Genomic DNA, 11,537 nt, shown 5'->3' on the forward strand with positions numbered 1-11,537 from the left:
AGGTCACAAGTTGGCAGGGAATGTGTTTAGGTATTTGACAAAGGAGAAAAGAGGTAAATATTAAGGGAAAAAAATAACAGTTTTTCACAGTTAGCTGAGAAGCAATTTGCTGTTAAGCTACTGCTGTTTGGCTACTCTGGTAAAAGTAGACACACATTTACTCACACATTTATAGATCAAAACTTCTCACATGGAAGCTCTGAAACTAACAATAACAACGCAGATAAAAAGGGATTTATTTTACTAAATTAGCTAGGAAAAAAAAAAGAAATTAGCCCAATGATCACAGAAAACTGTAATCTATTTCTGTAAGGGTAAACACACTACTGCTAGTAATGGAAATGGATTGAATCATATTGATTTAGTGAGTGTAGAAAACTGTGTGCCTGTACTATTTTTAGTGTTAAAAGGGTATTTCACTGTCATCACAAATGGAAAAAGTAACTAGGAAAATTTACCTGGCACCAGATGACCTGTTTTTACTGACTTCTTGTGTCCACGCTTAGTCAAAATGGCTATTTATGGTGGAAAAAAAAACTTTAAATTAACAAAAAGGGTAGATGGATTATAATTTGATGGGATTTCAATGTAAATAATAGTATTTTTGCTTAAAAGAAATAATTTGCTTGTATTTAAAAATATATTTCCCATGAATAATAAACTGTAAAGCTTGTGTGTGTTGGCTCACCTGCTGGCTCACATGTTTATATCCAGGGGGTTCAGGTATGGTCAGAAGGTGAACACGAAGTGAACCAGCAATAAACCCCAATCAGTTAAAAAAATGGAGAAAACTGTATTTTTTTTTTAGGCAAACAAGAAGGAAGCAAAAAATTGCAGAGTAGTAAAGAAGAGACATCAACCATGTCCTCCTCCAGATGGAAATCTTGTGGCAGTTTTTGGCTCTTTTCCTCTTCCTCTCTTTTGGCAGCATGTCTTTCTCCTCTCACTCAACAAAAACCTCCTTTCTCTCTCCTCTTCTCCAGATACTATCCATTTTTTTTCTGGTTTTCTTTTAGGTGCTTTCTGAAGTTGTTTTTCTGTTACAAAAACCAAAGTTTAGCTGAAGAGGTAGCAGTGAAGTTTTCAATCAGCTTTCTGTGCAAAGACAGCGTTAAAAAGAACGAGTCCAAGAGGATCTGAAAAGTCCCCCAAGATAATCTTTAACGAGAATTGTCATACCTGAAGTATTTGCTCAAATCTGAATCGACAGACACTTTTCAGAGATTTGCGCCTCTTCTGTCGCGGTTGACACCTTTGATGACAGACTGCACAATTGAAAGCACTGACACTGATAACAGAACTAGTCAACCAAAGCTACTCATTAACTGTATATACGTCTCTGTGAGTGGAAGAGAGGGCAGGCATGTGGTTTGTATATAAGTGCATTTGCTACAGCTGTGCTGTGGTAGGGGTGGTAGTTTTACTGCCCGGGAGGAAGCAGTACAGGCTGCAGTGTTTAATCTTTGGCCTCAGGGGGGCTGACAGGAGATGCCAAAAAGAGAATGGGGACTTGTGTTGAAATAAAAATGGAATTATAAAAGTAAGGTGCTATTTGTTTACAGTTCATTGAAGTAGATAAAACACACATAGATTGACATATTCCACTTTTGCCAGAATACACAACGATCTCTGCTACATTGACAGTTGGACTAGACCAAAATTGTTATCAGACAAAGAGAACTATTCTTCTGCCATCCACTGAAATAATTTTCTGGCTCTCTGAGTAAACTGAATCAACTGGAGTCTTGTTTTACAAACCTTGTGTCCAGAAAATGTTAAAATCTTTTTAAAATGCAACAGCACCCTTAGTCTTTGATTTGCTTGTTAACTTTTATTTATGAGACACAAGAAGAAAGGATTTTTTTTTCTCAGTGTCTACACTGACAAAATTCACAGTATTTAAAAGAATATAAACTGATCTTTTTTCTAAGGGAAAAAAAGAATCCCCGCACAACCCACATACAAGAGACAATCACAGTTAAAAACTTAGTTACAATAAAAGCAGACTAAATAAAACAAACTAAGAAAATCAACCAAGATAAAAAGGTGACAGGTAAATGATTACATCTCTAGTTCTCAATATCCAAATGATTAAAAGACCTTTTTTTTAATGGTTGCCAAAAAATTTACTTTTGACTTTGCATAATGTGCAACAAACGGTTTAAAGTGCTCTCTGTGAAGACAGTCTGTCAAACTTCATATTACTGGGTTTTACATGTTTGAGTGAAGAACTGGCAAAGCAGCGATCCAAAGTCTACAGATATTTCAGGTCATTTCATCTTGACTGCTTTTTTATGCTTTCTTTCTGTTGTAACAAATCAGTAGAGGTGCAGTAGAAAATCTTTAGAATGAGTTCAATAAAAACAATATTGCTGAATCATTGTTTCCTGGAGGTAATTCATTACTCTCTCTTATCCACTGATCTGAGAGTTGTTCCGGTTGTCTGTCTGAATCAGACGTTTTGTTAAGAGGTTGAGAAATTTCTGATATTTTTTATCATTAGATGAATTACACCAGAATGATGCATGTTTCTCCATTTTCAGACATCGTTCATGAGAATCTGAAGATGGGCTCAGACGGGGAGAGTGATCAGGCATCAGGAACGTCCTCAGATGAGGTTCAGTCTCCAACCGGCGTCTGTCTGAGGAACAGGATCCACAGGCGGATTTCCATGGAGGTGAAACCCCGTGACACGCATGCACAGACAATTACAAAATCAGCTAACACTGTAATCTACATTCCACCAACCCTCAATGCCCCCTTCCTCTCATTCTACTTCATCTCCTCTGTCTCATCTGAGCATGGAGGGAGGTTTGGGGGCAGATTGTTGGTCCGCTAATAGGCTCTCTGTGTCCGGGTGTCACGATATTGATAACAGGGTTACTCCCTGAGGAGCCCAGCAGAGGCATGTCTGCTGTCTTAGCCCAAGGGCTTGCTGGGAAAGGATTGTCTTGAGGCAGTCTTACATTGAGTGCTTGACACTGATGTCAGTTTACGTCATATTTATCATCTGAAAGCATACATTTATATATTTTTTCCTGCACCTTTCTGCCATCATTAAATAAAAAATGCTCGTTATCAACCTACTGAATCAGGATATTTTAGAAGAAGCTTGGCCACACTCCCTTCTAATAAGAAACTCAAGTTTTTTATTAAGCAGAAAGCTGCTGAGGGACACGCTGGGTCAAAGATGAGTTGGTATCTATGGCCCCACAGGCTCCACTCAGTCCCTTTCACCAGCTCAGCAACGAACAAATCTAATGAATAAATGAAAAAACACCTCATAATTATCAGTGGCAGTTTTTTTCCTGCTGCTTAGTAATTTCACACTGCTTTTGCATGAACACTGTGTTGCTCTAAGCAACGCTTAATTACTCAGCCTGCTGTTATATTGCTGCACACTAGTGATTATACAAACCAGCTAAGGTGGTAAACCTCCGCCCTGATAATGAAATGATGCTAAATGTTGACTTTGTGTGAGTCTGCCCCCACATGCAGAGGTGGTGAGGGGGCGGAGAACTGTCTCAGCCTGGAGGTCTCCTGCCCCCTGCTGGCAGGGGATTATACAAGACCAAAGCAGACTTGACAACATCTATAAGTAGTGACATGTGACCTATTTTTCCCTTTGTTTTTAGTGTGGAACTTATTTATGCTCAGAAAAATGGATGAATTTGAAGATGTGGTAATAAGCTCTTGACCTGGTACCACATTATGCACATAAAAACTTAACCTATTTAACTTCTGCGACAGCTCCACTCCACTTTAACTCCACTTTCTAAGCCTGTTTCCTAAAAATCTAAAAACTAATCATTTGTTTAAAAAAAAACAAAACATATAAAAACATAATGCATGCAAGTTCATAGTGCTGCTAAAGTTTCTGTAGCTTCCTGTTACTCAGAGTTGGCAGTCGAAGCAAGTACTACCATAATCTGCTGTACAGTTTGGCCATATATGGTGTTTTATATTTGTTTTAGAGAGGTAAACAAACTTAGGACATGACTTCATATGAAGAATTCATGAGGGATTTTCAAACATTTTCCAAAACGTGCACACACAAACCTTATATTTGATTTGTGTGATCAGAAGCTTCTGCTGGTGCATCTCAGAGGAAAAATGTCTTCAAAATTAGAAGTTTAAAGGATTTACTCTGTGATTTTTGGTATATATACAAACTTTAACCTTTAATCTTCCACTACTTGTTTGTACACTATCCTCAAGGGAAGACAAAAAACATGGTTTTAAAGCCAGTGAGGTAATACAGGTTCATGTGCAGAGCCTAAATACAACATACACATGACAGTCAAATTTGACCTCCTGCAATTTGAAGTTTTTGAAGGAGAATTTAAAGTTTTTTATTTTATACTTCTTTTGGAAAACACCGTAAATTTAAGGTTTAAAGGAAAATATTCAGTGACTGTCACGGTCTTCAAGCATCTCTTTTATGCTACAATCAAACATCCATCAGCCAAAGACACAATTTGAAATACTACAGATGGAGGTGATCAGTTTTTACTGTGACTTTTGATGAGCAACTGTAACGATTGTCTGATGATCTCTTCACAATCTGATCAGAACAATATGCAGTGTCACGTTGTGTTTATAATGATTATAATTACAGTCTTTAGGGCACAGCAAAGTTGAGCATAATCCAGTTCTTTTATATTAAAACTGTTCCTTCTTATAACACAGGCTTCTTCTCTGATCAGCAGCTATTCAAGACAAACAGCTTCAGTCATAAAGAATCTGTTGTGATTTTTGTGGGGAGAATAAACTTTAAAGGATAACAAAACACAAGTGAAGTCTTCTTTCTATATCTTTAATCCTCCCTGCCATTTTTTTCTCCATATCTGTCTACACTGTGTAAGCTCATTGCTGTCAGATTGGGTCTTTTTTACTTTGATCCTAGAATAGATATTAGCAGACATAAAGATCTGAGTGGAGAATCATTGACAGAGACAGCCTTTGTGCGGTGTGAATGCAGACTGATGGCATGAGCTGTGAACACTGGTATATGTGTGTGTTTTTACATTCAGTGTCTGATTTGAGCTTATAAAAGTTGTACTGCTCAGCCACAGTCACGCTTCACCAGGCCAACCTCTTATTTTTACCCCTTAGACGATGCTGATCGACCTGATCTCTGTCGCCTCTCTGTGGGCGTGGGAGATGAGAACTAGTTATTTAAGACACCGCATGAATGTGTGTGGGTGGACTCTGCAGCCCACATTGTCTTTTGCAGCTCGCTGCTTAAACATGTCCCACACTGCATATAGACACAAGGCATGCTGCAGAATATTTCCCCTCAATGTGCTGTGATGGGAGCAGATTGCAGAACAGCAGCAGTGGCTCACAGCCAAGAGCTTGTGTTGTAGTAAAATTAAAAGTATCAAAGTTTGATGAGCATGTGGTGAAAATTTCATTTAATTTTTAAATCTTCTTTTAAACAGGCTCGACCAAATTAAAAGCTGTGCCAAATAATAAATATTTCTTGATTTTAATGTGTTTTAGGACCTCAACAAGCGCCTGTCCCTGCCTGCTGACATCCGAATCCCCGACGGTTACCTGGAGAAGTTGCAGCTCAGCAGCCCGCCCTTCGACCAGCCGCTTAGCCGTCGTTCCCGTCGAGCCTCGCTGGTCAGTTTGCATGTGTTTTGGGTGTTTTTTGGTGTGGCTGTGGCTGTTTGTGTTCTTTTTATTGCTTTTACAGCACTCACAGTCTTATTACCAGACTCCCGCTGCGCTGGTTTCCATGGCAACTGGCCCAGTAAGAGCAAAGGATGGATTCATCTGGAGTCACAAGTGCTCACCTTCCACTTTTAGCCTATCAGATTAGATCATAAAACTGCTGCAGTGTAATGAGGCAGCTTTGTTGCCAACTGCTGCTGACAAGGAGATTTATGTGTAACAGTAACTTTGCAACACTTAAAAAATCAGGTTCCTTTTTTAAAGGATCAAATGAGAATAAATCTGTTTAAAAGTAGGTTTCACCCACATTATCTTTTGTCTGGATCTGTCCTGTCTGATCACTGATGGCATGAGGTCAGTTCATGATGATACTTCCAGCAGCTGCTGCAGAGAGATGGGTTTTTAGTGTCACACAATGGAAACTCTTTCAGTCACAATTAAAGCTGCACAACTGAGCTTAAGCAGAATTTTACACTTTAGCGCCCCCTAACGAAGGGTAGTTCAGCATGCGCTTTGCGTCCTGTCTCACATCTGAACTCCCTCCTGCGATTAAAAGGCAGTCCAATGTCAACTCTTGTCTTAGCTCATATTCTGTCACTTTCTTTTTTTTCTTTTTCCTCGCTTCCTACAATAACATGACTGCCTCTGTTTGGCTTACAATGACATCATCACTACGTATACAGTTGATTTCCCCCCTAAACTTACATTTAGATGAAGACAGCTTCAGTATAGTAATGTGCAGTAATGGTAACTGTTGGTAATGATAGCATTGTAATCATGGAAACATTTTACTTGTTACTGAAAATAGTAGCAACACCGTTTATTTTAACACTCATCCCTGTCACTGATAATAAATGACAGTGTGCCATTAAAATGAGTCAGAGCCTCAGAGTTTAAAGTTGGAAACTTATGTACTGTTGCTTGTTTAGCGCTGGGTTTTTTTCCACAGAGGAAGCTGATTTTCTATGTGAGGACCAGATGATTCGTTGTTATCTGTTGATATGTAAACATTAAAAACAGAAGGCAACTGATGCAGCCCTCGAATAAATGTTGAATTAAGTCTTTAACCCTGTCTAATAAGTCATTATTCATTGAAATAATGCTCCATTTTTAACTACTTCTTTTGTCTCCTTTTCAGTCTGAAATCGGTTTTGGGAAGTTAGAGACGTACATCAAGCTGGACAAACTGGGAGAGGTTAGGAAACTTTGAAATATCATCTGATTCCGAGACTGATAACAATATAAACCATTTCTCATGCTTCAACTTTAATTGTTAGTTAATTTAATTCGCCCTTTAATTCAAAATTTTGCACGTAGGGAACGTATGCCACAGTGTTCAAAGGGCGCAGTAAGCTAACGGACAACCTGGTGGCGCTGAAGGAGATCCGGCTGGAGCACGAGGAAGGAGCTCCGTGCACGGCCATCAGAGAAGGTGATCAGTTATAATGCCTCCTCATTTTACACCAAGTTTGAGTAGGTTTGTTTTGACTGAAGCAGATAAGAGATTGGAGTTTAGTCTGCATCATTTACCTGTCTAGGTGTATCAGGTTTTATTTAATTTACTGAGCTTCAACTCTAAAACCCACTTTGCATTCATTTAATTTTATGTTTTGTTTTTTTTTTCATGTTTTTTTTCTTGTGTCTCTCCAGTGTCGTTACTGAAGGACCTGAAACATGCCAACATTGTGACGTTACACGACATCGTCCACACTGACAAAAGCCTCACACTCGTCTTTGAGTACCTGGTGAATACTCTCCGCCTCCTTATGATCTCAAACCATGTTGTACTTACATGAGGTTGTAATATACAAGGCATCTTGAGCTTAGTTTCCAACCCTCTTGCAGCAGTTATGTAGAGAAAACAAGCCATCATCTTTTAATGTTCAAACATTTAGCAAGTAGTTTGTAAGGACAAGAAAAACACAAGAAATGTGCTGAAGAGGTATAAAGCAAAAAGGATTTTAAAATAAATAAGCAAAAGACACTAAAAGGATGGTTGTTGCAGAATGAGGTAACAGAAGAGTGAAGCGTGGAACAAAAAACACTGATGGTGTCATCTCTGCTTGTAGGATAAAGATCTAAAGCAGTACATGGATGACTGTGGAAACATAATGAGCATGCACAATGTGAAGGTAAAGATGGTCAATATTGTCACTTTTTTTTTTTTTTGTTCTTTTTATTTTGTTGTGTTGTTTGTTGTTTGAAGTTTGTGGCTTTTTGACCAGGAACATGTCTCAGAATCTAAAATTCTCCTTTATAAGTCTTTTTTCTATTTGCATTTCCATCTCATCTGAAAACCTGTAAAAGTACAATTAATTTAACGTGATGTGACATGTTCGTAATATCAGGGTTTTTTAACTTGCATTTCCAGATCTTCCTGTTCCAGATTTTGCGAGGGCTTTCTTATTGTCATAAGAGGAAAGTTCTCCACAGGGACCTGAAGCCACAGAATCTCCTTATTAATGAGAAAGGGGAGCTCAAACTAGCTGATTTTGGTAAGAGGACTCCCAACAGTGGCTGTTACTATCTTTAGGACAGTGAAGGATATTTCTGTTTTTACTGACGTAAAAGTTTTAGATGGACGGTGGATGGAAAATATGTGAAAATCCATCTTGAATATCTCCAGCTCTGCTCATCACAGATAAAATGCTAGTTAATTTGTCAGGACCCTAATGTGTGTGTTTTGGTTGTTGGTTGGCAGGTCTGGCGAGAGCCAAGTCTGTCCCGACTAAAACATACTCCAACGAGGTGGTGACGCTTTGGTATCGGCCTCCTGACGTTCTCCTGGGATCTTCAGAGTACTCGACACAGATCGATATGTGGTATAAACTCATTACTGCATAAATGAATCAGCTACGTGAACCAAATGGCTTTTTATCATGTAAAACTTGCAAATCCACAGAGAAGCTGTGTGTAAGCTGATATTGTGTGTGTGTGTGTGTGTGTGTGTGTCACCAGGGGCGTTGGGTGTATATTCTATGAGATGGCTGCAGGTCGGCCTTTGTTTCCGGGTTCCACCGTCGAGGATGAGCTCCACCTCATTTTCAGGCTATTGGGTGAGCCGGTCCTGCCAAACCAGAACCACAGAAGGTTTTGTAAGCAAATGTAGCAGCACATCTGATTTGAATGTGATTGTGTAACTTCAGGCACACCCACAGAGGAAAACTGGTCAGGAATCTCCACCATTGAAGAGTTTAAATCCTACAACTTTCCCAAATACAAACCGCAGCCGTTAATCAACCATGCTCCCAGGTACTGCACTGTGTGTGTGTGTGTGTGTGTGTGTTTTTTGTCATCTGTGTCTTTGTTTTGTTTTTTTTCTTCTCTGTCTCCCTGGTTGCATGCATACAGTAGCACTGTGCATTCTTGAGCATGTGTTTGTGAGCTGCAGTCAGGAAATCCTGCAGAACATTAGAGACGGCTGTCCACTTCCTTCCTCCCATGAGTCCCAGGCAGACAGTAAACAGTCACTCTTCTTGTTGTCTTCTTTAGGCTTGATGGCGAAGGCATCGAACTGCTGCTGGCTTTTCTCAAAGTGAGTGTTTCCTCCCAACACAATTCACAGAATGCTCTCCACACTGAATAGTATTATTCTGTTTTAGGCTACAATTTTACTTATTAAGCTGCTACATAATAATTAAACGGTTCTCAACAAAGCATTAATTATAAAACAGTGAAGCAGAACACAAGGATTATCAGAGGTAAAATTGATATAAAAATCCCCACAAATAGAATGAGAAAAATAAGGAAGACTGCACCTATTATTTCTTGTAATCTTCAGGAACAATATCCTAATTGTTTCTAGGTTTTTGCATCTTACAACCCTCATAAAGCAAATTGTAGTCTTGGCTCTGGTGCCAACATGTGACCCACTATAAATATGAACTTTTTATCACATGATATATACTTTAAAGTTAATATCAGACTCAGTCTTTAATAACAACACATTCGCGCTCCCAGCTGATCACATTGTGTGTGTAACTGTTCTACAGCTGCATATCTCCAGTTATTCTTCTGAGGTGGTAGAAGAAAGACTGCTGGAGTAGTCAACATGAACATAAACAGTGCTGGATCAATATTTCTATATATTTAATATCCGTTTTTAACACAAGAACATGCATTTTAGTGCACAAAACGTTCATGATGACTTGCCATAGTGACAAGTCCCACAACTGTTACCAGCCGGAGAACCCCTGCACATCCAGAAGGGGCGCTTTTGGGGGCGCCCTCTATTTAAAAACGAATGAGTTTGAATTGAGAAATCTATCACATCATTTACATCTAACCCCTTAAAACCCATCTTTAAACTGACAGCAGCTATGATTCAAGCCTAAATGTACCTGCATTCTATGGCATAAAAGTTAATATATCACAGTGGACATTAGCTTTAGAGGCAGCTGGAGTCTTGTAATATTTGCAAGAGCAACTGAGAATCCATCATTTCAGGCTTCAAGCTAAATGTGACCACGGTTTGGCAGGATTTTTGGATCAGTAAGCATCCAACACAACTTTGTGAGTTTTAGGTGAGATAATAGCTGACAGTGGCAGTTCAAAAACATATGTTTCTACACTGAAAGAAAAGCCAAGATCATGAAGGTTTTCTCAGTGGAAAATATGTTTTTGTTCTTTTCTTGAATTGCTTCAGTAAGTTTGAAGTGATCAGATCAGTTCGCTTCCTATGAATGATGATTGACAGATTGTTCATCCCACTTACTGTTTTACTGGCAGTCACACAGATAGCCTCACATTTGACTGTAGAATACTTTGGTATGACCCATGACTCGACTTCAAGGTGTCCAAAACAAGCCCAAATCATCACTCCTCCACCACCGTGCTTGGCTGTTGGTATGAGGAGTTTACGCAGCTATACTGTGTTTTGATTGTCATCAAACATGTCGCTGTGTTTTATCGTCAAACATCTCCACTTAAGTCTTGTCTGTTTAAAGGACATGCAGGCTGTGCAGCCATGTTCTTTACAGACAGATAAGGGTTTCCTTCAGCAGCCTTTGCAAATAAGCCAGTCTTGTTCAGTCTTTTTTTTCTGATATTTTTGTAATGATCTTTAACACTGAACATGTTAACTGAGGCCTGAGTTTGCAGATTAAAAGGATATATAAGATGTAATATATAATGTGTTGTACATCTGAGGTTGTTTTAGACCATTTAAATACCTGGAAAGGAGCAGATTATTATTATCATCTTCTGATGCATAAAGCCTTCGAAATGACAGCATACTTTCTGAAACTGTATGACTCAGTGTGTCATTTGTACTTCTTTTATGATAAAACCCTAAAAGATTTAAAACCGTAGCTTTTGCGTAGGTTTTATATTGGTAATGGGTTCCTTCAGTGCCACATGTTGACAGCAGGAGGCACAGTTCTTCACTGTTCTTTAAGTGCTCGCCTTTCAACAGGATTTTTACTGAACATACACATGCTTCCTGTTTCTGATGTCTTTCACAGTTTTATCTGGTGAATCCCTGATTGTAGACACTACAAACCATGGCTGCATAATCTGCTGATGTGACAGGATGATTGATAATTCCTGTTTTTGCTTTCTACAGTACGAATCCAAGGCGAGGATTTCAGCTGATGAGGCGATGAAACATTCCTACTTCAGACAGCTTGGGATGAGAGTCTACACACTGCCTGAGAGTGAGCACGCACAGCTTAAGCTCCTTAGGGTTTACTGCTACTTTAATTTTTTTCTATTACATTTTGTTGACTGAAGCTCTCCTACTTGTGTTTCAGGTATATCAATATTCACATTAAAAGAAGTGCAGCTGCAAAGAGACCCTGGTTACAGAAACTCCTCGTATCCAGAGTCAGGTAATACAACCACAGAGCCTCGGCTGT

At 39.1% G+C, this 11,537-nt stretch overlaps 1 protein-coding gene across 1 annotated transcript in view; it reads left to right on the forward strand.

Moving 5' to 3' along the window:
* The window catches only part of cdk17 (cyclin-dependent kinase 17), a 40,788-nt gene that overhangs the window by 25,585 nt on the left and 3,666 nt on the right, over nucleotides 1–11,537 (forward strand). The window contains exons 4-16 of the mRNA XM_041977909.1: nucleotides 2,544–2,677; nucleotides 5,506–5,631; nucleotides 6,821–6,877; nucleotides 7,000–7,114; nucleotides 7,333–7,427; nucleotides 7,752–7,814; nucleotides 8,054–8,177; nucleotides 8,384–8,504; nucleotides 8,641–8,738; nucleotides 8,829–8,934; nucleotides 9,175–9,217; nucleotides 11,246–11,336; nucleotides 11,433–11,510. Coding sequence (XP_041833843.1) covers nucleotides 2,544–2,677; nucleotides 5,506–5,631; nucleotides 6,821–6,877; nucleotides 7,000–7,114; nucleotides 7,333–7,427; nucleotides 7,752–7,814; nucleotides 8,054–8,177; nucleotides 8,384–8,504; nucleotides 8,641–8,738; nucleotides 8,829–8,934; nucleotides 9,175–9,217; nucleotides 11,246–11,336; nucleotides 11,433–11,510 — 1,251 coding nt within the window. The remainder of the gene's footprint in view (nucleotides 1–2,543; nucleotides 2,678–5,505; nucleotides 5,632–6,820; nucleotides 6,878–6,999; nucleotides 7,115–7,332; nucleotides 7,428–7,751; nucleotides 7,815–8,053; nucleotides 8,178–8,383; nucleotides 8,505–8,640; nucleotides 8,739–8,828; nucleotides 8,935–9,174; nucleotides 9,218–11,245; nucleotides 11,337–11,432; nucleotides 11,511–11,537) is intronic.

This window comes from Melanotaenia boesemani, chromosome 23 (genome assembly GCF_017639745.1).
Source record: "Melanotaenia boesemani isolate fMelBoe1 chromosome 23, fMelBoe1.pri, whole genome shotgun sequence".
Lineage (NCBI taxonomy): Eukaryota > Metazoa > Chordata > Actinopteri > Atheriniformes > Melanotaeniidae > Melanotaenia > Melanotaenia boesemani.